At 43.9% G+C, this 26872-nt stretch overlaps 1 protein-coding gene and 1 non-coding gene across 3 annotated transcripts in view; both read right to left on the bottom strand.

The window, feature by feature from the left end:
- Positions 1-540: 540 nt before the first annotated feature.
- LOC118904575 lies at positions 541-602 on the bottom strand. The gene has a single exon (XR_005022029.1). It is a non-coding gene; the product is annotated as a U7 small nuclear RNA (small nuclear RNA).
- A 21225-nt stretch (positions 603-21827) lies between these two features.
- The window catches only part of CDYL (chromodomain Y like), a 155738-nt gene continuing 150693 nt past the window's right edge, over positions 21828-26872 (bottom strand). For both annotated transcript variants that reach the window (XM_036869196.1, XM_036869197.1), the window contains exons 6-7: positions 24299-24442; positions 21828-23468 (exon numbers count right to left, since the gene is read on the bottom strand). In XM_036869196.1, the coding sequence (XP_036725091.1) occupies positions 23310-23468; positions 24299-24442 (303 nt within the window). In that variant the 3' untranslated portion in view covers positions 21828-23309. The remainder of the gene's footprint in view (positions 23469-24298; positions 24443-26872) is intronic.

Genomic DNA, 26872 nt, shown 5'->3' with positions numbered 1-26872 from the left:
TCAAAAGGTGCATGTTTCCAGTATAAAATAAATAACTCCTGGGGATGTAATGTGTAGCATGGTGACTATAGTTAACAATACTGTATTGCATATTTGAAAGTTGCTAAGAGACTAGATCTTTAAAATTCTTATCACAAGAAAAAAAAATGTAACTGTGTGGTGACGAATGTTAACTAAACTTAACGTGGTGATCATTTCGCAACATATGCATATATCAAATCATTACGTTGTGTACCGTAAGCTTGTACAATGTTATATCTCAATCATATCTCAATCAAACTGGGGGAAAAAAGAAATTTTTATTGATCTTTTCCTTTTGGGTTAGTCTTTTTTGTGTCCCGTTGAAGAAATCCTTACCTGTCTCCTAAGGAATTTTTAAAATCTGCACATGCCTATTAAGATCTACTTTCTTTCTTTTCTTTTTTAAGTGAAAACAGGTTTATTGAGAGAGATACACATTCCATAGGCAGAATGTTGTCCGTCTAAGAAGGTGACAGCCGACAAACCCTACTTTTCTGATGCTTTTTTTTTTTTTTTCCCTTGGGTTTTCCAGTGTGGACCAGAAAACCTGCTAGACATCTTGTAAAAGAGCTGTAACACTCTGACGCTTATTTGTGTCAGAAGCGAACTAGGCCTTTCACAGGTGTAATTTCTTATCTTGTGGGAAAACACTATCTTCCTCATCATTAGCCCAAACCCGGGCACGAACCATATGCCGGACCATTTCCAAGGCCACCCCACGTCCGGACAGCCTTCCTGCATTGGAGAGGATGCGCCTGGGCACAGCAGGGGGAGGCAGGCAGCACCGTTCCCGGCCCCACCTGCATCCTGCAAGCCTGGGGCGCCGGTGGGAACAGGCGTGATGTCCTCGGGGCAGAGCCAAGCCAGAGGCATCCTTGTGCAATCAGATTGAGGGTAGAGAAGAATCTGTTTACACTGACCGGAGCTCCAGGGGCTGCGTAGACTGGGAAAGGGGTGAAACCGCGGGTGACGAGTCAAACCCATTTCACCTGCCGCCGTCGCTAATCAAGTCGCTTTAAGACTTGCGTGTTCTCCACGCGGCACGTAGCCTTAAAAAAAAAGATGTTGGCCTGAGTTGTTTTCCAGAATCTTGGAGTCACCTGTGTCTAGTTTGAGCTCAGCTGGTTAAGACTGGATGGGACCACCGGCCCTCCAGGTGAGCATGCACGAGTGTCCGCTCGATGACCTCTTGAACCTGCAGAGGCCTGTAGCTTAGTTACGCCTGCGCAGAACCTCGGTTCCGCACCTTTTTCCAATCACCTCTCCCCACACTCCCCGCCCCTCTACCGCCCGGGCTTCTTTATTCCGCATCCCATAAATACCCCAGCCCCGGGGCTTTCGGGAGGCGCGTTTGAGGTTTGTTCTGCCGTCTCCTCGCTTGGCTGCTTTATGAGTGAACCCTCTCTTGGCTGCAGGCTCGGCGCCTCGGCGTCTTGGCTTGCTGCGCATCGGGCCAGACGGACTTGGTGCAGTAACAGAGGCAGAGCTGACAGGATGAAGCTCCGGGAGAGGAGGGAGAAGGGAAGGACGTCCAGTCGAGCAGCTAAGTGATGCAGGAGCGGGAGGCAGGTCGCAGCGGCCGGCTCCCAGCGTCCTCTTGCTGGGGTCGGTTGTTTGGGTGCCAGAACCGGCCAGGAGTCCCACGCCGCCGCCCGGAGCCTGCCAGGAAAGGAGGGGAGGGTTGCCGCCACGTGGGCAGAGGCCGGTCGGGCTGGCCTGCAGGTAGGGCTGTTCTGGGGGAGACTCCCAGGCTGTGGCCCCGCACCAGCCTTTCATCTGCATCTGTCTCTTGTTTCTCTCGCTCTCCGGGAATTGAGAATTTTAAACACGCCGTGCAACGCCCAACCTACAAAAAGAAAGTATGTATTTGCCTGCTGGGCTCAGAACTGGTATGATACGTGGTTGCAAATCTGCTTATTTGTGACAAAAAGCGACTCAGTGGCTTCTGGGGGAGAGGTAGGGTGGGGACGGGCAAGAGGGTGGGTTACAAGGAGGCTCAAGGAAAGTTTGCGGTGATGGAGATGGTCACACTTGATTATTGGGATGATGTTCCCGGCGTACATGCTAAATGAAATATGTCAGAGAAAGACGAATACTGTATGATCTCACTTACATGTGGAATGTAAAAAAACAAACCAAAGCTGGTGTGGAAACGTATCAAGTCGTACACTTGAAACGTGCAGTTTATTTCATGTTAATTACCCCTTGAAGCTGTTAAACCTCCTAACACAGGTACAGGTAGTTTGCAATGAAGTGGTTCAAGTTACACTTCAGTCACTTGGGTACACGCTTTTCTCCCCAAACCTGCTCACTTACAGGAGCTGTAGGTTCTTCCAAGTGTCCTGGTCACAAGAGACCAACACCTAGAGGCTGATTCAGGAGCTTCAGTGTGATTGCCGATACCACTTTTACGTGTCAGGATTCCAGGAAGGTCCAAGCCAAGGAGAGGCCTTGCCGGACGTACATGGGAGGAAGGACACAATCCCGCATCTACCGCGTCCCTACAGCTACTACACACGCAGTCGCCGGAGCCTGTGGCTTGAACTTTAAAATCTGCAGGGCCCACGACCAGCATTTCCGTCCTCCTCACAGGTAATGGGATGGTCTTCCCTCCTTCCTGGGAAAATTGGAAATTGAGAGATGGGGGATGGGGGTGAAAACCCTAGGGAACGAAGCACACCTGAGTCCCTGGGCAGCTGGGGGCTGGTGCTGCTGTGACGACCGCACACTTTGACTGAATCAGAATTACAGGTCGTTTCTCCTTTCCAAACGGTGTCTATATGAGAGTTTCTCACTCCAGGATGCTGTAAACTCCAGAGTAATAAGGCTTTCTAGTAGCAAAGGAAATAAGTGGTAACTGTCACGACTAACAGACTGCTCCTAACAAAAATTTACAGCAAAGTGTAAATCAACTGACTTTTTTCCATTTTACCCAAATTGTGTGGGTCTAGGAGAGTGCTTTGGAGGGTCCTTGACGGGCTGACCTGCTGCCGTGGGGCGTTTGCCCCAGTCTATTTAAGCTGTTCTCTCAGTCTTTCTGTTGATGAACAGTGGTTGCCAGGCAGCCGGCCCCGGTCTTTGGCGAAGGATGAGAGGCAGGCAGACGGGTCCCCGTGTCGGGACGAGGGGCGGGCAGGCGGGTCCCCGTGTCGGGACGAGGGGCGGGCAGGCGGGTCCCCGTGTCGGGATCGGAGCCTCATCAGTGCAGCCGTCAACCACCTGAGCATCAGCCCCAGAGCAACAGGAGGGAGAACGCTGAGCCCCCAAGCAAGACGCTAGAAAGGTCCCCCCATCCCCAAACACCCAGCGGTGGACTCCAGGTGACCAAGCGCCTGAGGTGTGAACTGTCTGCTTCACAGTGAAATCTGAAAAGGTCACGTGGTACGTGAGTGGCTCCTGCCCCAAAGTGAGGACGTCTAGCCCAGCAAACTGGAGGCTGTACTAAGGAAGGGACCCACTGGAGCCGTGAGTAGGAACAAGGCTGGTACTCGTATCTCTGAGGGCATGGGTTTCCAAATATTCAGGCAGGTGCCCTTTGGGAATCTGGTGACATTTCTAAAGATGGGGACAAAAGGGGCATTCCACCAACAGGTATATTTTATAAGAACAAGTTATATAAACACTCTTGTAAAATTGAAACCACTTACGCTAATTTGTTTGAGAAGTTTCTCAATGGCATCCATTAGAAATAACAAGTGATAGCAAAACCAAAAGTTTGTATTTTCTGTGTATTTGTTTTGGGTTTTTTGGCCGCACTGCGTGGCATGTGGGATCTTAGTTCCCTGACCAGGGATTGAACCAAAGCCCTTGGTAGTGAAAGCGTGGAGTCCTAACCACTGGAGCGCCAGGGAATTACCTTGTGCATTTGTAACTATCCCTCACCACCCAAATCTCCTTGGTTCTTGGTTTGGGTAATGGGAGTGAGATGCCAGGCTTGAGTCAGGAGGGAGGGTGCATATTCCAAATGAGGTTGGTTCCTGGGTTTAAGCTGGTGAGTAGCAGGAGTTTATGTAACAAAAGATCTAAAAACTGACTTTGGCTCATGAGCTCTTGAGAGCAGGGACACCTGTAACGGCATACGTGTAACACGTGTACAAATGCTTCTAAAATTCAAGAGGTAGTCAATGTCACGTTCACATCTGTTTCCAGGTAAAATCAAGTCTAGTTCTCAGCTGCTTGTTTGCAGAGGACGTGAAAGTGCAGGTGCTCCTGGCTCCTTCTTCCCCGGCTACGTGCACCTGGACCCTGGGGTGTGCAGAGCCCAGGGGACAATGAGCGGTAGAACTACACTCCTGGCTGTGATTTGGTTGCTGTCAAATACCTGTTCCAACCCTTACTAGGGGGTGACCTTAGGGAAATGACATAACCTCCCTAAGTCTGTTTTCTCACCTGAAAAATGGAATAGGTTATGATTCTAATATAGAGACAGCTGAATGATTCCTACTTATAAGTAGTAAACACTCATTATATGAATATACACTATATCACTGTCACTGATAACACACTGAGTTGCACTGACGTCCGTTGTACGGGCATAAAACCATCTGTGTATCCAGTCCCTTATGAAGTGACGTGTGGTTTTTTTTTTTTTTTTTTTGCTTTCTTGTTTGTTTTTTGGGGTTTTTTTTGCCGTGCAGCATGGCTTGCGGGATCTTAATTCCCCGACCAGGGATCAAACCTGTGCCCCCTGCAGTGGAAGCACCGAGTCCTAACTACTGGACCGCCTGGGAATTCCCCAAAGTGATGTTTAAATGCAGAGAATAAACAGAATGTGCAACTTTGGCTAAGACCCTATGTAGATGTCTATTTATCATCTATATATGTAGGTAGATGTATCTATCCAGTACCAGAGTGAGCTGTGAGACGGATCTTCTGGGTATATTTTTCAAATTCCACAGTTCCTGGGACACTACATCCAGTCATGCTTCTCTGTGCCCTCTGGCTCAGGGTCTCTCACCATCTGCAGTCTCCTCGCGGCTCAGCTGGGGAGGGATTTCTTCTAAGCTGGCTCCTCACTGGCTCTGGTGGTAAACGACCCTCAGTTCCTTGGTTCCTGGGTGGCTCTTCAGGGCCACCACAGCTCGGCAGCAGGCTTCCCCAGAGTGAGCAGGGAGAGGCAGGAAGAGCAAGTCACCGTATTCCACAGTATGAGCTCAGGAACGGCAACCCATCACTTCTGCCATTTTCCACTTGTCTTAAAAAGTCGCTGGGTCCGGTCCCCACGGAGGAGGAGGGTGTGAGTCCCCAGAGGCGCAATCAGTAGGAGGAAATTTTAGAAGTCTTCGTACTCACACTTGGAAACTCGAAAAAATAAAACACAAAACCAGTTACATGACTGAATATCCCACCTCCGTTGAAGACACACAAGAAGGTCAGATGCTATCAATTGCGGAGATGTGCCAACATCTCCCTTGATGGTTTTGCACTTGTCTGTTTTCTGGAGTAGCAGCATCAGTTTTTGCTTTATATGTTGAGGATAGGTGAGTAGGTACACACGCATTTGGAATTGTTTTGTCTTTTAGTAGAACTCGGCTGTCATTCCGAAGTAAAGCTTTTTTTCTAACATGATTTTTTAACAGATATTTTGATGTTAATGCGGCTACACCAGTTTTGTTTTGGGGGTTTTTTTTGGTTAGTATTTGCACAGTTTATATTTTCTACCTCTTTACCTTCAACTCTTCAGTTGTACATGTTTGTTTGTAAAGAACATATACGTATATCTAGACTTCTTCACACAAGCATTTAGTCCACCTTCACTTAACATATTTATTAATACTTTGAGCTAAAAGCCATATCAACTATGCTTAGTATTTGTCCATTTTCCTTCCTTATTTTGGATCCATTAAATAGTTTCCCACTTTTTCCTGATGTTGAGAGGATATGTATATTTTAAAAAATGGAGAATCCAAATACCATAAAATTAACTATTTTATAGTGTAATATTCAGTGGTTTTTTAGTATATTCATAAGGCTGTGCAAAAATCACTAATTTCAGAACATTTTCATTTCCCCCAGATAAAACCCTACGCTTGCTAGCAGTCACTCCTCTTGCTCCCGCCCACCTCAGTGCCTGGCAACAACCAATCTCCTTTCTGTCTCTATGGACTTGCCTATTCCGGACATCTCATCTAAATGGAATCATGCAACATGTGGCCTTTTGTGTCTGCTTTGTCCACTTAGCGTGATGTTTTTGAGGCTCAGCCACGTTGTGGCATGTATCAATACTTCATTCCTTTTTATTGCCAAATAGCTTTCCATTACTTGGCTATACTGTATTTTGTTTATCCATTCATCCATTAATGGACATCTCGGTTGTTTCTACTTTTTGACCGTAATGAATAATGGTGCTATGAACATTTGTGTACAAGTATTTGAGTATTTGTTTTCAGTTCTCTTGGTTATATAATTAGGAATGGAATTGCAGAATTATATAGTAACTCTGTGTTTAACTTTTTTTGTGGAACTGTCAAGCTGTTTTTCCACAGTGGCTGCACCAATTTATATTCCTGCTAGCAGTATAGGTTTCCAGTTTTTCCACATTTTCATCAATGTTTGGTATTTTCCATTTTTTCCATTATAGCCAGCCTAGTATATTGAAGTGGTATGTCATTATGTTTTTTGGTTTTTTTTTTTTTAATATTTATTTGGCTGTGCTGGGTCTTTAGTCACAGCATGCGGGATCTTTAGTTGCAGCATGCGGGATCTAGTTCCCTGACCAGGGATCGAACTTGGGCCCCCTGCGTTGGGAGCACGGAGTCTTACCTGCTGGACCACCAGGGAAGTCCCTCATTAAGGTTTTGATTTGTATTTCCCTAATGATTAATGATATATTGAATATCTTTTCATGTGCTTACTGGCCATTTGTATATCTTTGGAGAAATGTCTATTCAGATCCTTTGCCTATTTTTAAATTGTGTTGTCTCTTTACTGTTGAATTGTAAGAGTTCTTTATATATTCTGGACACTAGACCCTCATAACATTTATAATTTGCAAAAACTTTCTCCAGTCTGTGAGTTGCCTTTTCACTTTCTTGGTAGTGTTATTTGAAGTACAAAGTTAAAAAAAATTTTTTTTGATGAAGTCCAACTTATTTTTTTCTTTGGTTATGCTTTTAGTGTCATACCTAAAAAAATATTGCCTAATCCAAGATCATGAGAAGTTATACCTATGTCTTCTGAAAGTTTTATATTTGTACGTCTTAGATTTAGTTTTGTTTTTAATCCATTTTGCGTTTTGTTTATGGTGAGTCCAACTTGATGCTTTTGCATGTCGATATCCAGTTGTCCCAGAATCATTTGTGAAAAAGACTATTCTTTCCCCATTGAGTGATCTTGGCATCCTTGTTGAAAATCAATTGATTATAGATGTAAGGGTTTATTTCTGGACTCTCAGTTTTATTCCATTGATCCATGTGTCCTTCCTTATTGCCAGTACCACACTGTCTTGATTGATGTAGCCCTGCAGTAAGTTTTGAAATTGGGAAGTGTGAGACCTCCAACTTTGTCTTCACTTTCAAGATTGAATTGGCTATCCTGGATCCCTTTCATTCTCATATGAATTTTAGGACTAGCTCATCCATTTCTGCAAAAAAGGCAGTTGGAATTTTGATAGGGATTTCATTGAATCTGTAGACAAATTTAGTTTTGCCAGTTTAACAATATTAAGTCTCCCAATCCATATGAATGTCTTTCTGTTTATTTAGGTCGCCTTTAATTCTTTCAGCAGTGTTTTGTAGTTTCCAGTGCACAGGTCTTGCACTTCTTTGGTTAATTTATTCCTAATAATTTTATTCTTTTTGATTCTATTGTAGATGGAATTGCTTTCTTAATTTCATTTTCAGATTGTTTATTGCTAGTGTATATAATAGCTAGCAATACAATTGATTTTTGTATATTGATCTTGTATCCTGCAACCTTATCTACTCTCTTGGCAACTTGCAGATGTACAACACAGCATTAACTATAAGTTGCCATTGCTGTACATCACATCCCCATGACTTATTTATTTTATAACTGAAAGTTCATACCTCTTGATCCCCTTCATCCATTTCACCCACCCCTCCCACCCCCATCTCTGTCAACCACCCATCTGTTTTCTGTATCTATGAGCTTGGTGGGTTTGTTTTATTTTGAATTTCACATGTAAGTGAGATCACACAGTGTTCATCTTTCTATGACTCATCTCACTTAGCATAATGCCCTCGAGGTTTATCTATATTGTCACAAATGGCAAGATCTCATTGTTTTTTCTGGCTGAGTAATATTCCATTTTTCTTGTGTAATTGTCCCGGCTAGAACCTTCAATAAAATGTTGGATAGAAGTGGCAAGAGCAAACATCTTTCTCTTGTTCCTGATTTTCGGGTGAAAGCTTTCACACTATTAAGTATGATGTTAGCTATGGGTTTTTCACAGATGCCCTTTATCAAGTTGAGGATATCCCTTCTATCCCTGTTTTTTAAAATTTTAAAATTTTATTTTTTGGCTGCGTTGGGTCTTCGTTGCTGTGTGCAGGCTTTCTCTAGTTGCAGCGAGCGGGGGGCTACTCTTCGTTGTGGTGCACGAGCTTCTCATTGTGGTGGCTTCTCTTGTTTTGGAGTACAGGCTCTAAGTGCGTGGGCTTCAGTAGTTGTGGCTCGCGGGCTCTAGAGTGCAGCAGGCTCAGTAGTTGTGGTGCACGGGCTTAGTTGCTCCGTGGCATGTGGGATCTTCCCAGACCAGGGCTCGAACCCGTGTCCCCTGCATTGGCAGGAGGATTCTTAACCACTGAGCCACCAGCGAAGCCCCTATCCCTGTTTGTTGAGTATTTTTATTATGATGACTATCAGATTTTTCAAGTGCTTTTTCTGCATTTGAGATGATCATGTAGTTCTATCCTTCATTTTATCAATATTGTATATTGATTTTTGTGTGTGTGTGTGTGTGTTGAACTAAGCTTGCATTCATGAAATAAATCGCACTTGGTCATGGTGTGTAATTTTTATATGGTGCCAGATTATTTTGTAGAGAATTTTTGCACTTATAAGAAATGTTGTTCTATAGTTTCCTTCTCCTGTGATGTCTTTGTGTGATTTTGGTATTAGGGTAATACTGGCCTCATAGAATAAGTTAAAAAGTGTTCTATTTCTTGGAAGCATTTATGAAGGAACTGATTCCTCCTTTTTTTTTTTAATTTTATTTATTTTTTATACAGCAGGTTCTTATTACTTATCTATTTCATACATATTAGAGTATACATGTCAATCCCAATCTCCCAATTCATCCCACCACCACCCTCTGCCCCACTTTCCCCCCTTGGTGTCCATACTTCTCTACATCTGTGTCTCTATTTCTGCCTTTGCAAACCGGTTCATCTGTACCTTTTTTCTAGATTCCACATATATACGTTAATGTCCGATACTTGTTTTTCTCTTTCTGACTTACTTCACTCTGTATGACAGTCTCTAGGTCCATCCACGTTTCTACAAATGACCCAGTTTCATTCCTTTTTATGGCTGAGTAATATTCCATTGTATATATGTACCACAACTTCTTTATCCATTCATCTGTCAATGGGCATTTAGGTTGCCTCCATGACCTGGCTATTGTAAATAGTGCTGCAATGAACATTGGGGTGCATGTGTCTTTTTGAATTATGGTTTTCTCTGGGTATATGCCCAGTAGTGGGATTGCTGGGTCATATGGTAATTCTATTTTTAGTTTTTTAAGGAGCCTCCATACTGTTCTCCATAGTGGCTGTATCAATTTACATTCCCACCAACAGTGCAAGAGGGTTCCCTTTTCTCCACACCCTCTCCAGCATTTGTTGTTTGTAGATTTTCTGATGATGCCTATTCTAACCGGTGTGAGGTGATGCCTCATTGTAGTTTTAATTTGCATTTCTCTAATAATTAGTGATGTTGAGCAGCTTTTCATGTGCCTCTTGGCCATCTGTATGTCTTCTTTGGAGAAATGTCTATTTAGGTCTTCTGCCCATTTTTTGATTGGGTTGTTTGGTTTTTTAATATTGAGCTGCATGAGCTGTTTATATATTTTGGAGATTAATCCTTTGTCCATTAGATTTGTTTGCAAATATTTTCTTCCATTCTGAGGGTTGTCTTTTTGTCTTGTTTATAGTTTCCTTTGCTGTGCAAAAGCTTTTAAGTTTCATTAGGTCCTATTTGCTTATTTTTGTTTTTATTTCCATTACTCTGGGAGGTGGGTCAAAAAGGATCTTGCTGTGATTTATGTCAAAGAGTGTTGTTCCTAAGTTTTCCTCTAAGAGTTCTATAGTGTCCGGTCTTACATTTAGGTCTTTAATCCATTTTGAGTTTATTTTTGTGTATGGTGTTAGGGAGTGTTCTAATTTCATTCTTTTACATGTAGCTGTCCAGTTTTCCCAGCACCACTTATTGAAGAGACTGTCTTTTCTCCATTGTATATCCTTGTCTCCTTTGTCATAGATTAGTTGACCATAGGTGCATGGGTTTATCTCTGGGCTTTCTATCCTGTTCCATTGATCTATATTTCTGTTTTTGTGCCAGTACCATATTGTCTTGATTACTGTAGCTTTGTAGTATAGTCTGAAATAGGTGTCCCTCCAGCTCCGTTTTTTTCCCCTCAAGGTTGCTTTGGCTCTTCAGGGTCTTTTGTGTCTCCATATAAATTTTAAGATTTTTGTTCTAGTTCTGTAAGAAATGCATTGGTAATTTGATAGGGATTGCATTGAATCTGTAGATTGCTTTGGGTAGTATAGTCATTTTCACAATATTGATTCTTCCAATCCAAGAATATGGTATATATCTCTCCATCTGTTGGTATCATCTTTAATTTCTTTCATCAGTGTCTTACAGTTTTCTGCATACAGGTCTTTTGTCTCCCTAGGTAGCTTTATTCCTAGGTATTTTATCCTTTTTGTTGCAGTGGTAAATGGGAGTGTTTCCATAATTTCTCTTTCAGATTTTTCATCATTAGTGTATAGGAATGCAAGAGATCTCTGTGCATTAATTTTGTATCCTGCAACTTTACCAAATTTATTGATTAGCTCTAGTAGTTTTCTGCTGGCATCTTTAGAATTCTCTTTGTATAGTATCATGTCATCTGCAAACAGTGACAGCTTTACTTCTTTTCCGATTTGTATTCCTTTAATTTCTTCTCTGATTGCTGTGGCTAGGACTTCCAAAACTATGTTGAATAAGAGTGGGGAGAGTGGACATCCTTGTCTTGTTCCTGATCTTAGAGGAAATGCTTTCAGTTTTTCACCATTGAGAATGATGTTTGCTGTGGGTTTGTCATATATGGCCTTTATTATGTTGAGGTAGGTTCCCTCTATGCCCACTTTCTGGAGAGTTTTTATCATAAATCGGTGTTGAATTTTGTCAAAAGCTTTTTCTGCATCTATTGAGATGGTCATATTGTTTTTATTCTTCAATTTGTTAATATGGTGTATCACATTGATTTGCGTATATTGAAGAATCCTTCATCCCTGGGACAAATCCCACTTGATCATGGTGTATGATCCTTTTAATGTGTTGTTGGATTCTGTTTACTAGTATTTTGTTGAGGATTTTTTTGAATCTATATTCATCAGTGATATTGGTCTGTAATTTTCTTTTTCTGTAGTATCTTTGTCTGGCTTTGGTATCAGGGTGATGGTGGCCTCATAGAATGAGTTTGGGAGTATTGCTTTCTCTGCAATTTTTGGAAGAGTTTGAGAAGGATGGGTGTTAGCTCTTCTCTAAATGTTTGATAGAATTCACCTGTGAAGCCATCTGGTCCTGGACTTTTGTTTGTTGGAAGATTTTTAATCACAGTTTCAATTTCATTACTTGTGATTGGTCTGTTCATATTTTCTTCCTGGTTCAGTCTTGGAAGGTTACACCTTTCTAAGAATTTGTCCATTTCTTCCAGGTTGTCCATTTTATTGGCATAGAGTTGCCTGTAGTAGTCTCTTAGGATGCTTTGTATTTCTGTGGTGTCTGTTGTAACTTCTCCGTTTTCATTTCTAATTTTATTGATTTGTGTCCTCTCCCTCTTTTTCTTGATGAGTCTGGCTAATGGTTTATTGATTTTGTTTATCTTTTCAAAGAACCAGCTTTTAGTTTTATTGATCTTTGCTATTGTTTTGTTTCTATTTCATTTATTTCTGCTCTGATCTTTATGATTTCTTTCCTTCTACTAACTTTGGGTTTTGTTTGTTCTTTCTCTAGTTCCTTTAGGTGTGAGGTTAGATTGTTTATTTGAGATGTTTGTTTCTTGAGGTAGGATTGTATTGCTATAAACTTCCCTCTTAGAACTGCTTTTGCTGCATCCCATAGGTTTTGGATCGTCGTGTTTTCATTGTTATTTGCCTCCAGGTATTTTTTGATTTCCTCTTTGATTTCTTCAGTGATCTCTTGGTGATTTAGTAACGTATTGTTTAGCCTCCATGTGTCTGTGTTTTTTACGTTTTTTTCCCTGTAATTCATTTCTAATCTCATAGCATTGTGGTCAGAAAAGATGCTTGATATGATTTCAATTTTCTTAAATTTACTGAGGCTTGATTTGTGGCCCAAGATGTGATCTATCCTAGAGAACGTTCAGTGCGCACTTGAGAAGAAAGTGTAATCTGCTGTTTGGGGTTGGAATGTCCTATAAATATCAATTAAATCTATCTGGTCTATTGTGTCATTTAAAGCTTGTGTTTCCTTATTAATATTCTGTTTGGATGACCTGTCCATTGGTGTAAGTGAGGTATTAAAGTCCCCCACTATTATTGTGTTACTGTTGATTTCCTCTTTTATAGCTGTTAGTAGTTGCCTTATGTATTGAGGTGCTCCTATGTTGGGTGCATATATATTTATAATTGTTATATCTTCTTCTTGAATTGATCCCTTGACCATTATGTAGTGTCCTGCCTTGTCTCTTGTAACATTCTTTATTTTAAAGTCTATTTTATCTGATACGAGTATTGCTACTCCAGCTTTCTTTTGATTTCCATTTGCATGGAGTATCTTTTTCCATCCCCTCACTTTCAGTCTGTGTGTGTCCCTAGGTCTGAAGTGGGTCTCTTGTAGACAGCATATATATGGGTCTTGTTTTTGTATCCATTCAGTGAGCCTGTGTCTTTTGGTTGGAGCATTTAATCCATTCACGTTTAAGGTAATTATTAATATGTATGTTCCTATTACCATTTTCTTAATTGTTTTGGGTTTGTTTTTGTAGATCCTTTTCTTCTCTTGTGTTTCCCACTTAGCAAAGTTCCTTTAGCATTTATTGTAGAGCTGGTTTGGTAGTGCTGAATTCTCTTAGCTTTTGCTTTTTCTGTAAAGCTTTTGATTTCTCTATCAAATCTGAATGAAATCCTTGCCAGGTAGAGTAATCTTGGTTGTAGTTTCTTCCCTTTCATCCCTTTAAGTATATCATACCACTCGCTTCTGGCTTGTGGAGTTTCTGCTGAGAAATCAGCTGTTAACCCTATGAGAGTTCCCTTGTATGTTATTTGTCGTTTTTCCCTTGTTGCTTTTAATAACTTTTCTGTGTCTTTAATTTTTGTCAAATTGATTACTATGTGTCTTGGCGTGTTTCTCCTTGGGTTTATCCTGTATGGGACTCTCTGCACTTTCTGGACTTGGGTGGCTATTTCCTTTCCCATGTTAGGGAAGTTTTTGACTATAATCTCTTCAAATATTTTCTCTGGTCCTTTCTCTCTCTCTTCTCCTTCTGCGACCCCTATAATGAGAATGTTGGTGCATTTAATATTGTCCCAGAGGTCTCTTAGGCTGTCTTCATTTCTTTTCATTCTTTTTTCTTTATTCTGTTCCCTGGCAGTGAATTCCACCATTCTGTTTTCTAGGTCACTTATCCATTCTTCTGACTCAGTTATTCTGCTATTGATTCCTTCTAGTGTATTTTTCATTTCAGTTATTGTATTGTTCATGTCTCTTTGTTTGTTCTTTAATTCTTCTAGGTCTTTGTTAAACATTTCTTGCATCTTCTTGATCTTTGCCTGCATTCTTTTTCCGAGGTCCTGGCTTATCTTCACTATCATTATTCTGAGTTCTTTTTCTGGGAGGTTGCCTATCTCCACTTCATTTAATTTTTCTGGGGTTTTATCTTGTTCCTTCATCTGGTACATAGGTCTCTGCCTTTTCATTTTGTCTATCTTTCTGTGAATGTGATACTGATTCCTCCTTAAGTGTTTGATAGAATTCATGAGTGGAGCCATTTGGTCCAGGGCTTTTCTTTGTGGGAAGTTTTTGATTACTGACTCAGTCTCTTTACTGGTTATAGGTGTATTCAAGTTGTCTATTGCTTGAGTCAGTTTCAGTAGTTTGTTTCTTTCTAGGAATTAGCCCATCTCATGTCACTCATCTAATTTGTTGGCATACAATTGCTCATAGTGCTCCCCTTATGTTCTTTTTATTTCTGTAAGTTTGGTAGTACTGTTCTCTCTCTCACTCCTGCTGTTAGTAATTTGAGTATTCTTTTTTCCTTAATCAGTCTAATTTTTTCAAAGAACTAACATTTGGTTTCCTTGATTTTTCTCTACTATTTTTATATTCTTCATTTTACTTATTTCTGCTCTAATCTTTGTTTCATTTACTTCCTTCTGCTTGCTATGGGTTTAGTTTTCTCTTCTTTTTTCTAGTTTAAGGTGTAATGTTACTGACTTAATATCTGTTTACTTTTCTTTTTAACATAGGTGTTTTGTTATATAATTTATTAAATATTTACATTTTTCACTTTCATTTATCTCTGAATATTTTCTAATTTCTCTTGTAAAAGTTTATTCTTTGTTTAGGAATTTAATCTTTTAATGTCCTCATATTTTTTACTTTCCTAAATTTGTTATTGATATCTAATTTCATTCCATTGTGGTTGAAGGACATAGTTTGTATGACTTCAATCCTTTTAAGTTTAGTTTTAGAATATGACATAAAATTTAGGGAAATAGGAATTAATGTTAAAACTCATTAGACCTTAGCCTTTGTTTAGTACAGGCATTTGTTTAAAAAAAAAAAAGTCACCTAAGGACATAATATGGCTCTAAGATCATAAAGTCAACTTTTAATAAAGTTTAGTCTTTCAATCACAGCAAAAAGTAACTTTTAAACCAATGTTCAAATCAGCCATTTTTACCAAGCAGATATTTGTCTGCATCTTCAGAGACACCATCATAGTGTTCCCTGGAGGACAGGGAGGAGTTTTCTGGAATGTTGTCAGTCCTTCCCCTGTTGCCAAGCAGGGAAGCTGTTTGTTTATTTATTTATTTTTTATAGAGGGGTGATTTTTAAAAATTAATTATTTTTTTGGCTGCGTTGGGTCTTTGTTGCTGTGTGTGGACTTCCTCTAATTGTGGCGAGCGGGGGCTGCTCTTCGTTGTATGCGGGCTTCTCATTGTGGTGGCTTCTCTTGTTGCGGAGCATGGGCTCTAGGCACGTGGGCTCAGTAGTTGTGGCTTGCAGGCTCTAGAGCACAGGCTCAGTAGTTGTGGTGCGTGGGCTTAGTTGCTTTGTGGCATGTGGGATCTTCCCGGACCAGGGCTTGAACCCGTGTCCCCTGCATTGGCAGGCGGATTCTTAACCAGTGTGCCACCAGGGAAGCCCTGAGGGGTGATATTTTATTTTCATTTTTTAAATTGAGGTATAGTTGATTTACAATATTATATGTTTCATGTATACAACATAGTTATTCACAAATTTTAAACCTTTATAAGTGAAGTTATTTAGTTATTATAAAATATTGGCTATATTCCCTGCACTGTACAATATATCCTCATAGTTTATTTATTTTATACATAGTAGTTTGTGCCTCTTAATCCCCTACCCCTATCTTGCCCCTCTCCCCACTGGTAACCACTAGTTTGTTCTGTATATGTGTACAGAGTTTGTTTCTTTTGTTATATTAACTAACTTGTTTTATTTTTTAGATTCCACATATAAGTGATATTCTATAGCATTTGTCTTTCTGTCTTATTTCACTAAGCCTAATGACCTCCAAGTTGTTGCAAATGGCAAAATTTCATTCTTTTTTATGGCTGAGTAGTATTCCATTGTATGCTGATACCACATCTTTATCCATTCATCTGTTGATGGACACTTAGGTTGCTTTCATATCTTGGCTATTATAAACAATAGTGCTGTGAACATTGGAGTGCATGTGTCTTTTCCAGTTAGTGTTTTCATTTTCTTTGGATATATACCCAGGAGTGGAATTGCTAGATCATATGGTTGTTCTATTTTTAATTATTTGAGGAACCTCCATACTTTTTTCCGTGGTGGCTGTACCAATTTACATTCCCACCAGCAGTGTACCGGGGTTCCCTTTTCTCCACATCTTCACCAACATTTGTTATTAGTCTTTTTTTTTTTTCGGTTGTGCCATGCGGCATATGAGATCTTAGTTCCCTGACCAAGGATTGAACCGGTGCCCTCTGCAGTGGAAGTGTGGAGTCTTAACCACTGGACTGCCAGGGAAATCCCTTAATGGTCTTTTTGATGATAGCCATTCTGACAGGTGTGAGATGATATCTCATTATGGTTTTGATTTGCATTTTTCTGATTAACGATATTGAGCATCTTATGTGCCTGTTGGCCATCTGTATGTCTTCTTTGGAAAAATGTCTGCTCAGGTCTTCTGCCCATGTTTTAAATTGGGTTGTTTATATTTTTGATGTTGAGTTGTATGAACTTTTTATATATTTTGGATATTAACCCCTTATCGATCATATCATTTACAAATAATTTCTCCCATTCCTTTAGGTTGTCTTTTCATTTTGTCAATGGTTTCCTTTGCTCTGCAAAAGCTTTTAAGTTTAATTAGGTCCCATTTGTTTACTTTTGCTTTTGTTTCCTTTGCCTTAGGAGACAGATCCAAAAAATATATTGCTATGATTTATGTCAAAGAGTGTTCTGCCTATGTTTTCTTCTAAGAGCTTTATGGTTTCTGATCTTACATTTAGGTCTTCAATCCATTTTGAGTTTATTTTTGTGTATAGTGTTAGGAAATGTACTAATTTCATTCTTTTACATGTAGCTGTCCAGTTTTCCTCGTACCAGTTATCGAAGAGACTGTCTTTTCTCCACTGTATCTTGTCTCCTTTGTCATAGGTTAATTGACCGCAAGTGCATGGGTTTATTTATGGGCTCTCTATTCTGTTCCATTGATCTTAGGTGTCTATTTCTGTGCCAGTACCATACTGTTTTGATTACTGCAGCACTGTATAGTCTGAAGTCTATACAATTCTTCCAATTCTGTTCTTTCTCAAGATTGTTTTGGCTATTCAGGGTCTTTTGTGTTTCTATACAAATTTTAAAATTATTTGTTCTAGTTCTGTGAAAAATACCAATGGTATTTTGATAGGGATAACATTGAATATGTAGATTGCCTTGGGTAATATGGTCCTTATAACAATATTAATTCTTTAAATCCATGAATATGATGTATCTTTCCATACGTTTGTGTCATCTTCAATTTCTTTCATCAGTGTCTTATAGTTTTCTGAGTACAGGTCTTTAGCTTCCGTAGGTAGGTTTATTACTAGGTATTTTATTCTTTCCTGATGCAATTGTACACGGAATTGTTTCCTTAATTTCTCTTCCTGATAGTTCATTGTGTGTATAGAAATTCAACAGATTTCTGTATATTAATTTTGTATTAATTACAAATTTACTGATTAATTACAAATTTACTCATCAAATTCATTGATGAGTGCTAGTAGTTTTCTGGTGGTGTCCTTAGGATTTTCTATGTATAGTATCATGTAATCTGCAAACAATGACAGTTTTACTTCTTCCTTTCCAATTTGGATTCCTTTTACTTTTTTTTTTCTTGTGTGAGTGCTGTGGCTAGGACTTCCAATACTGTGTTTCATAAAAGTGGCAAGAGTGGGCATCCTTGTCTTGTTCCTGATCTTAGAGAAAATACTTTCAACTTTTTACCACTGAATATAATGTTAGGGGTGGGCTTATCATATATGGCCTTTATTATGTTGAGGTATGTTCCCTCTATACCCACTTTCTGGAGAGTTTTTATCATAAATGGATGTTGAATTTTATCAAGTACTTTTTCTGCATCTATTGAGATGATCATATGGTTTTTATTCTTTAGTTTAATGTGGTGCGTAACATTGATTAATTTGTGGATATTGAAAAGTTCTTGCATCCCTGGGATAAATCCCACTTGATCATGGTATGATCCTTTTAATGCATTTGGTTTGCTAGTATTTTGTTTAGGATTTTTGCATGTATGTTAATCAGTGATATTGGCATGTAATTTTCTTTTTTTGTGGTATCTTTGTCTGGTTTTGGTATCAAGGTGGTGCTGTACTCACAGAATGAGTTCAAGAGTGTTCCTTCCTCTGCAATTTTTTTTGGAATAGTGTGAGGAGGATAGGTGTTAAGTGTTTTTTAAGTGTTTGGAAGAATTCACCTGTGAAGCCATTTGGTCCTGGACCTTTGTTTGGGAGGCTTTTTAAAAGTTACTGATTCAATTTCATTACTGGTAATTGGTCTGTTCATATTTTCTGTTTCTTCCTGGTTCAGTCTTGGGAGGTTGTACATTTCTAGGAATTTGTCAATTTCCTCAAGGTTGTCCATTTTATTGGGATATAACTATATAGTATAGTATATACTATAGTTCGTAGTAGTCTCTTATCCTTTGTATGTTTACGGTGTCAGTTGTAACTTCTCCTTTTTCATATCTGATCTTCTTGATTTGGGCCCTCTCTTTTTTTCTTAATGAGTCTGCCTAAAGGTTTATGAATTTTCTTTTCAAAGAACTAGCTCTTAGTTTCACTGATCTTTTCTATTGTTTTTTTCTCTACTTCATTTATTTTTGCTCTGATCTTTATGATTTCTTTCCTTCTGCTAACTTTGGGTTTTCTTTGTTCTTTTTCTAGTTCCTTTAGGTGTAAGGTCAGGTTGTTTGAGATTTCTCTCGTTTCCTGATGTAAGATTGTATCGCTATGAACGTCCCTCTTAGAGCTGTGTCCCATAGATTTTTGATCATTGTTATTATTTTCATTTGCTAGTGGGCAGAACCAGGGCCCAGCTGCTCCCAGGACAGGTGCTGGCCTGCTGGTGAGTGTGCTGAGGCTGCAGGTTGAGGGGCTGTGGGTGTCCTGTGGCTGGGTCTGCCTGCCCATGGGTGGTCCTGAGGCTTGCTGCTGAGCGGGGCTGGGGATTCTGGGGCCGGTACCTGGCCACTGATGGGTAGAGATGGGCCTTGGGGTCTCTGGCCGCAGGGCCCTGGGTATCCATGGTGTAGTGCCTGTGTGCTGGCGTTTGGGCTGGGTCCTGGGCCCTCTGGAGGGGCGGGGCCGTGTCCAGGGATGGCTGTGGGTTCAGGGGCATCTTAAGGCGGCCTCTGTGCTGGCGGGTGGGGCTGTGTGCACACCCAGTATGTCGTGTGGCCTGACGCACCTCAGTCCTGGTGCCTACAGGCTGGTGGGGGGGAGGGGCTGGGTCCTGAGGCCAGTAAGCTGGAGAGAGATCCAAAGGGTCACTTGCCATCACCAGGTCCTCGTGAGGTTTCGTGTGGTCCGTTAAGAGTGAAGTCTATTTCCCCCCGCCCTCTGGGACTCCTGAAAGCCCTGCTGCCCTTCCAAGCCGAATGTTCTGGGGGCTTGTGTTCCTGGCACAGATTCACAGACTGAGGAACCCGATGTGGGGCTCAGACCCTGTATCCTTTGGGAGAACCTCTGCAGTTGTAGTGATTCTCACGTTTGTGGGTTGCCCACCTGGGGTATGGGACTCGACTACATTGCGACTCTGCCCTTCCTACCCATGTCACTCTTTCTTTGTATCTTTAGTTGTAGAAGATATTTTCTGGTAGGTTCTGGGCTTTTTCATTGATGGTGGTTCTGCAAATAGTTTTGATTTTAGGCATGCCTGTGAGAGGTGAGCTCAGGGTCTCTCTACTCCACTGTCTTGGCTGACCTCCTTGAGGATGTTCATTTCTTTTTTTTTTTTTTATTATTATTTATTATTTATTTTTGGCTGTGTTGGGTCTTCGTTTCTGTGCGAGGGCTTTCTCTAGTTGCAGCAAGCGGGGGCCGCTCTTCATCATGATGCGCGGGCCTCTCACCATCGCGGTCTCTCTTGTTGCGGAGCACAGGCTCCAGACGCACAGGCTCTGTAGTTGTGGCTCACGGGCCCAGTCGCTCTGCGGCATGTGGGATCTTCCCAGACCAGGGCTCGAACCCGTGTCCCCTGCACTGGCAGGCAGACTCTCAACCACTGCACCACCAGGGAAGCCCAGGATGTTTATTTCTAAGTGTTAGCATAGAGATCGCTTGGTGGACTGGTCCAGCTCCTCCAGATGCAGAATAGTTTGTAGACATCAAAATTCTAGGGTAGGTCCAGCCTCCGCTTGAAAAAACCCTAAATCCCGAGCTGCCAAGCAGCCTGAATCAACCCCCCACTGCCCACCACTTCCATGCACAGGACTGTGGGCTCACAGGGTGCAGAATGGACTGGATTCTCCAGGCCACCCTCCTGCCCATCCCCACTCTAGGCACAGAAGAGCCAAGCTACTTGTCCTGGGCCAAATACCCTAGATGCTTGAATCTCAGCCCTGAGGTGCTGATTTAAATGGTTTTGTGGGCATCCAGAGCTTTCCAGGCTCTCCAGATGATTCTAATATGCAACAAAGTCCGGCAACCACTGCTTTGCACTACCCATGGCCAGTTTTTATCTGAGTTTGATTTTGGTGAGTCAGGGTGCTGAGGGAGGAGCAGTGGCGTCTGGAGAGCATTAGCTGCTCCTGGGGGCCAGACCACTCAGGCTGTATGATGACGAGCAGGTCCTCTGGCCCCTCTGAGCCTCTTTCCTCACGTATAAAGCTAAACAAGTGGGCTTCCCTGGTGGCGCAGTGGTTAAGAATCCACCTGCCAGTGCAGGGGACACGGGTTCGAGCCCTGGGTCGGGAAGATCCCACATGCAGCGGAGCGACTAAGCCCGTGCGCCACAACTACTGAGCCTGCGCTCTAGAGCCGAGCCACAACTACTGAAGCCTGCGCGCCTAGAGCCCGTGCTCTGCAACAAGAGAAGCCACTGCAATGAGAGGCCCACGCACTGCAATGAAGACCCAATTTAGCCAAAAATAAATAAGATAAATTTATTAAAAAAATAAAGCTAAACAGGTGCATGCAATGTCGCAGATTCACGATGTCACTCAAGTTCTGGGCTTTACTCCAGGGCCTAAAGGCACTTGGAGGACTGTTTCATCTGCCTGTGGAGTCTCTCCCTTACCGTGGAGGGCAGGGCCCTCCTGGCATGTTCTGGAGGCCACCAGAGCACTCTAGGACAGGAAGGGCAGGGCTGGGGAAAGCCGGTTATGGAAGGGACAGAAAGGTCAGTGACACAGAGGCCACCAGAGGGGCTGATCAGACTGGGCTTTGGGGGAAGCAGATGAGGGCAGTGACAGACCCAGCAGACAAGAGCCCTATGCCCCCCGTTGTCCCCCTCTCGTGATGTCTGTCACTACTTGGTAGACACCAATTCTCTAACACAGTTTCCTTCTTTTGCATACCATTTGTTCGTATTAGTGTAAGCCAAATGAAGGACGAGCAGGTTGGAGCCCCTGAGGCGGCCAGGAGGCAAGCCCCTGGCCTTGGCCCACTGGGCTCCTGCTGGGCCCAGAGGCTTTCCCCCTCTTTCGCTCTCTGGCCAAGAGGGGCAGTGGGGTGGCCCTAGCCAGCTGCCCTCCACCTGCTTCTGGTTACACTGTGGGCGTGGGTTTCCCTTAAACTGTCCAATGTGATATGCCCCTGTGTATACTTCACACAAAATGTAAACGTCTCATGAGGGACTTCAGAAGTGAAGAATTATCAGAGACACATTTCGAATGTGTTAAGAAATATTAGTTTTATTTAACCAGTTTTCACAGCTGAATATTTATTCTATAAAAACTTTACAGATTGTACAGTTTATATATAGTTCAAACTACTGAACGAAAAAAGTAGGTCCCACAGATGCAAAAATACTGCACCAGCCAATACATGGTAAAGGCAGATGTCCACGCTGTACGGCTCTCCACGAGGCCGGGAGGTGGTCGGTTCTAAGTATAAACTTCAAAACTGTACAAAAATAAGGTTTTGATTTTATTTCATTCTTCATACATTCAATATGATTGCAAGCTCAGAAACCTACCGAATGATAGGCGTCTGGAATCAGGAATCAGTCCCCACTCCTGGCAGGAATGTGGACGTCTATTTACACAGGGCACTCTCGGACAGCATCCTGTACTTGGTATATTGTGTAGACATGAAAGCAGAGACCAAGAACATTAAACGTCGATATAAGGTAGTTCTTTCTCTTAAAAAGGAGTTTCTGCATTTAATAGTGTGCCGAAAGAATTTTAACTTATTAAATAAAATATATTCTAAGTGAACCTAAAAATTACACTTTATAAACATAAAAATACTTTATTTTTGGTGTAATACATCAATCATATCTGCAAATAGAAAACCAAAACTGTATATAAAGTAGTTCTCACCCAGCAACAAGAAGCACTTACATAGTTATTTTTTCAAATGGGTCAGAAAAACTAATTATAAACCCCCTATAACTTAGAGATCATACTTAGCTATTCAGTGATTCGCTAACACTGCAAAACAAGCTTTCCCCTAGAGAGAGAGTGGTTTCTTCCTGTTAACTGGGTAAGAATCGGACATATTTAAGAAAGAGGGCAGAATCAATTCATTTCTCAGCGTGAATCCTAGGCGTGTTTTAGTCTGGGGGTATATTCATCAGTGGGTGTATTAATCAGAAATACTTATCCTAAAAGAATAAGTCTTCCTTTCGATTGAGAATTTTCGATCTCTGAGGTTTTGTACCTTCCTGGAGACAAGGGCATGCCTCAGATCTTTTCGTATTTCTATTTGGGGTTGGGGCAGGGGGCGAGGTGGGCTAACACCTCTTTAGATTCTGTTTTCTAGAAGGAAAAAACAAGGAAAACAAACATTATTCCAGACTTTTCTGACACCCAAACCAGGAAAACACACTTCTTTTTTATACAGTACTAGCCAAAGATAACAAAAAGTAGAGCCTCAACGAGCAGCCCAGAGCTCACAATTACACTTTTATACTTGTGTGTATATTAAGTATAAAATAATGACGTTTGGACAAAGGAGCTTTGTAGTTATTTATTTTAAAGTTACAGTACTTAAAAACTCCTTGGTAATAAATAGCTTGGCTGTTTCAAGTCCTGCTTCCAAGCGTGAGCTCCACGTGAACCTGTTTCAGGCTGTGAGGGTGGGTCCGCGCCCCGGGGAGCCCCAGCCGGCCTGCGCGATGCGACTCCAGGGTCGTCTGGGGCAGCCCGGCCGTCAGAACTCGTCGATCTTCCTCTGCAGGTACTTGAGCATGGAGTCCATGCCCTGGGCCGAGCCCCAGATCTTCTTCAGCACCTCGCACTCCCGCTCGTTGGCCTGCTCCAGCTCCAGCTTCATGTTGCAGCGCACCAGGGCCTTGGATTCCTCGAGCACCTGTGCCAGACAAGGAGCTGTGAGTTAGCGGGGACTGTGGCTGCAAGGGCTGGCTCCTTGCTGCCCCCGAACTTACGGAGGCAGTTAGCAAACCTGAGGAGCCACCTGGTAAGAAGGTGACCAAACAAACATCTTACGATACGTGTCAGGCCTGACATAGGTATAATGTGTATTTCATTCACTGTGGATACTGGACAAATTCTCCACTTCAAAGGGCTGTTAAGCTAATTCACAACAGCTGTGCTCTCCGTGCCCTGGTCCTGCCCCAGCAGCACAACCAGCCTTGGGCCTGAGCTACGGCTGCGGGGACCCTGCCCCCAGCGTGGACCCTGTCCACACCTGTGATACTCATTGAGAATGCCCGCCCTGGGGGTTTTCTAACCGGAATTTAATTTCGGTAATGAGCTGTCGATGCCTGGCCAGCTTAGATGGGAGTTGTGTCAGTTAATATGAAATAACATTTCACCCTGTAATTTGCTAAATGCAACTTTGTTAGAAGACTATCACCCAGCACACTTATTAAACAAAAACCAAAGTCCACTGAGGGAGAAATAAGTGCGGTTGTACGAAAGGGCTTTGGAAACAGTAAAGAACTTTAGAAACATTGCTTTTTGCAGACTTTCAGGGGACATTTTTAAGTGACTGACTCTCAGCTTGAACTGCACTCCTGGGCTCCTGGGTATCTGCAGAGGGAGGGCAAGGTCAGCAGAGGCCCGAGCCCGGCCTCCGGTGTCGCACATGAGGCAGCCGTGGGTGCCCCCTGTGCGCGCCCTGCAGGGAAAGGTCGCGGTGAGAGCACTGACGCACGGAAGAGAAGGAACTGGACGTACAACCGGGTTGCAGGAGGCGAGCTCCTTAATGCGGACCATGACTTCCTGGGTGAAGGTCCCGGGCCAGAACACCTGGGAGACCAGGCCTTTGCCGCACGCCTCCTGCGCCGTCAGCTTCCGTCCGCTGAGCAGCATTTCATTCGCCTGGAAGGAAGAAGAGCGGATGGCGCGTGAGACGCGGGAGGACGCGGCAGGGAGGACACAGCCCGAACCCTCAGCCCCTCAAAGTTCAGACTGTGCACGAGTAAGACACGGGAGGTGCCGTCAACGGGGGAAGTGCCTACTGGCCGGCGAGTTTTCAAGAAGATGTAAAAGGCTTATTTTATGACGTAGACCAGAATCACCTGGACAGAACCAAGGAACCTAAATTAAAGAAGGTCTCTCGGCTATAGATCTGAAGTTACTGGCCTGTCCCTCCCCGCCTGCCACTGCCCAGTGCCAGCCATTCCCACGTGTGGACTCATTCAACACACAAACCGGTTTCCCAGGCAACTGAGCAGTAAGCAAGGCTAATGGCAATTTGTGGTTTTAGGGATTTGCACCAGGCACGGAACTGCTACACAACGTTTTCTATGTCAGAGAGGCCAACGGCTGACTGTTGTCAGTACACAGAGCAAGGTTCTAAGGGCAGGAATGTTTCTGCCGCAGGGTAGCTTGGCAGCCACGCTCAACATCCACGTGGTGAAAATAAACTCTGCAGGACCTGGATGACCACTTAGTCTGCTTATGAGGGTCTGACCACAGTTACTTCATAGGACTTGATGGAAGAAGTTCACATCTGCGTCTGTTAAAAAATCAATTTCATACACACACTTTTTTAAAAAACTTGGTCCTGGACTTAGGTCACTTTTCAGGTCTCAACACAGCATGTATGGGTTTTATCTCATTCGAACGACAGGCTCAGATGCTGCAATAAGGAGAAAGGAGAGAGTCTATCTGACAAAGAAACCTCACCCTATTCTGATGTGACAATTTCCTCTCTGTAGTTTATCCTGAAGACTGATGGTCATGAAGAAGACTTGACCACGAGCTTCTAGGCTCAGGTAAAACATACTTTTTTCCAAAAGAGGTAAAACCCTTGTGATGAAAGGCCCTGCTGTTACTGAGACCCCTCAGCTGACAGACCCCTGCACCTCCTGGAAACCACTGGTGAGGCTGGAAGGCAGATGCCTGTGATCTACTGGCCTTTCAACGTAGGGCGGGGAGCCGGGTCCCGCCTCCTAGCTCGTGTTGCCATGCACTCCTCTGCATCGTGCAGGCTAGACCACACGCCGGTCACTGAGCATGGAGCACGTTCTCGAGACCGACTTGAACCCCAGGGTCTGAGCTCGGATGGTGGACGCAGATGCTGTGGGCCCCGGGCCGCCTGGAGTGGGAGTGACGGGGCAGGCGTCCTTCAGCCCCTTGCATGGGCCCCCCTCGCCGTCACTGCCTTGAACATCGTTTTCTGCCACGTGGAGGTCACTTCCCGCTCCCCCCACCCCGTCTCCCCTTCCCTCTTCTGGACTCTCAGGCCTGGGGGCAGTGCCGGCCAGGCGCGACCGCCCCCCTCCGGCCAGTCCTGAGCCGTGTCCCTGCTGCCTGGCTTCCTTCACGGGAGCAGGCTCGCCCCTCCCTGCTGCCGCGGGAACGCCTGGCCCGACTCGGCCTTCCTACTCGAGGTGGCGGGATGCACAGGGCAACGCGGGGCAGCTCTGAACTGACCCACAGGGGAAGCGCAGCCCCCAGGCCCACCTGCCACAGCAGTGCCTGGCCATATGCGGCTCCCCCGGGCAGGCCTGGTTTGGGGGGGCGGCAGGGGGCGTCCACCACGTGAACCGCTGTCACGCTGCACCTCCAGCCGGACACCAGGGCCAAGCTGGCAGGTCCTGAGGAGCCCGGCCGCTGGCCACGCCGCCGGTCCTCACTCCAGCCTGGGACTGTGCCCCGCCTGCAGGGCCTTGGGTGGCCCCAGACCAGAGACCCTCCCTGCTCCGGCCCCGGGTCCCCGGCCGAGCCCCGTCCCACCCCTCCTGGGGCTGCCGGCCTGGTGGGCAGTGGGTGGCCGCGCACTCTGGGAGGACGGGCACCGGGACTCCGCGTCCCCGCGGGCTGGGAAACAAGGGGCGGAGGCCGGCACGGCCACGGCAACCCTCCCTCCCGCTGATCCCCAGGGGCGCCATCTCCCCTCCTCGCAGCTCTGGGTGCAGTTGGTCCAGAGGGGCCACAGCTGCCGGCAAGGGTCCCATTGGCCTTAAAGCCACGACTGCTGCCCGGGCAGCCGAGGAGGGGGAGGGGGACACGGGGGCCCCCAGAGCCCCGCGGTCCTCCTGCCCGATGGCAGCTGTCTGCGGACCAGGGCAGCGGCTCGGGCCTGGGCGGGCACAGGGCCCAGCGTCCCCCACCAAGATGGCCACTGAGGGCAGCAGAGGGGGCAGCTGGGGGGGGGCTACAGCAGGAAGGGAGACGGGGAGGAGGGGCCCTGAGAGCAGACGTGGCCACGGGGGCTGTGGCTGGTCCCACGTAACTCCTCCTCTTCTACGTTTCTTTAAACCCTTTAAACGTTCTGTTCAGGAGTGAGTTTAGACTTAGGGA

Source organism: Balaenoptera musculus, chromosome 11, assembly GCF_009873245.2.
Source record: "Balaenoptera musculus isolate JJ_BM4_2016_0621 chromosome 11, mBalMus1.pri.v3, whole genome shotgun sequence".
In the NCBI taxonomy this organism is placed as follows: Eukaryota; Metazoa; Chordata; class Mammalia; order Artiodactyla; family Balaenopteridae; genus Balaenoptera; species Balaenoptera musculus.
This window is presented reverse-complemented; position numbering and strand designations above follow the sequence as displayed.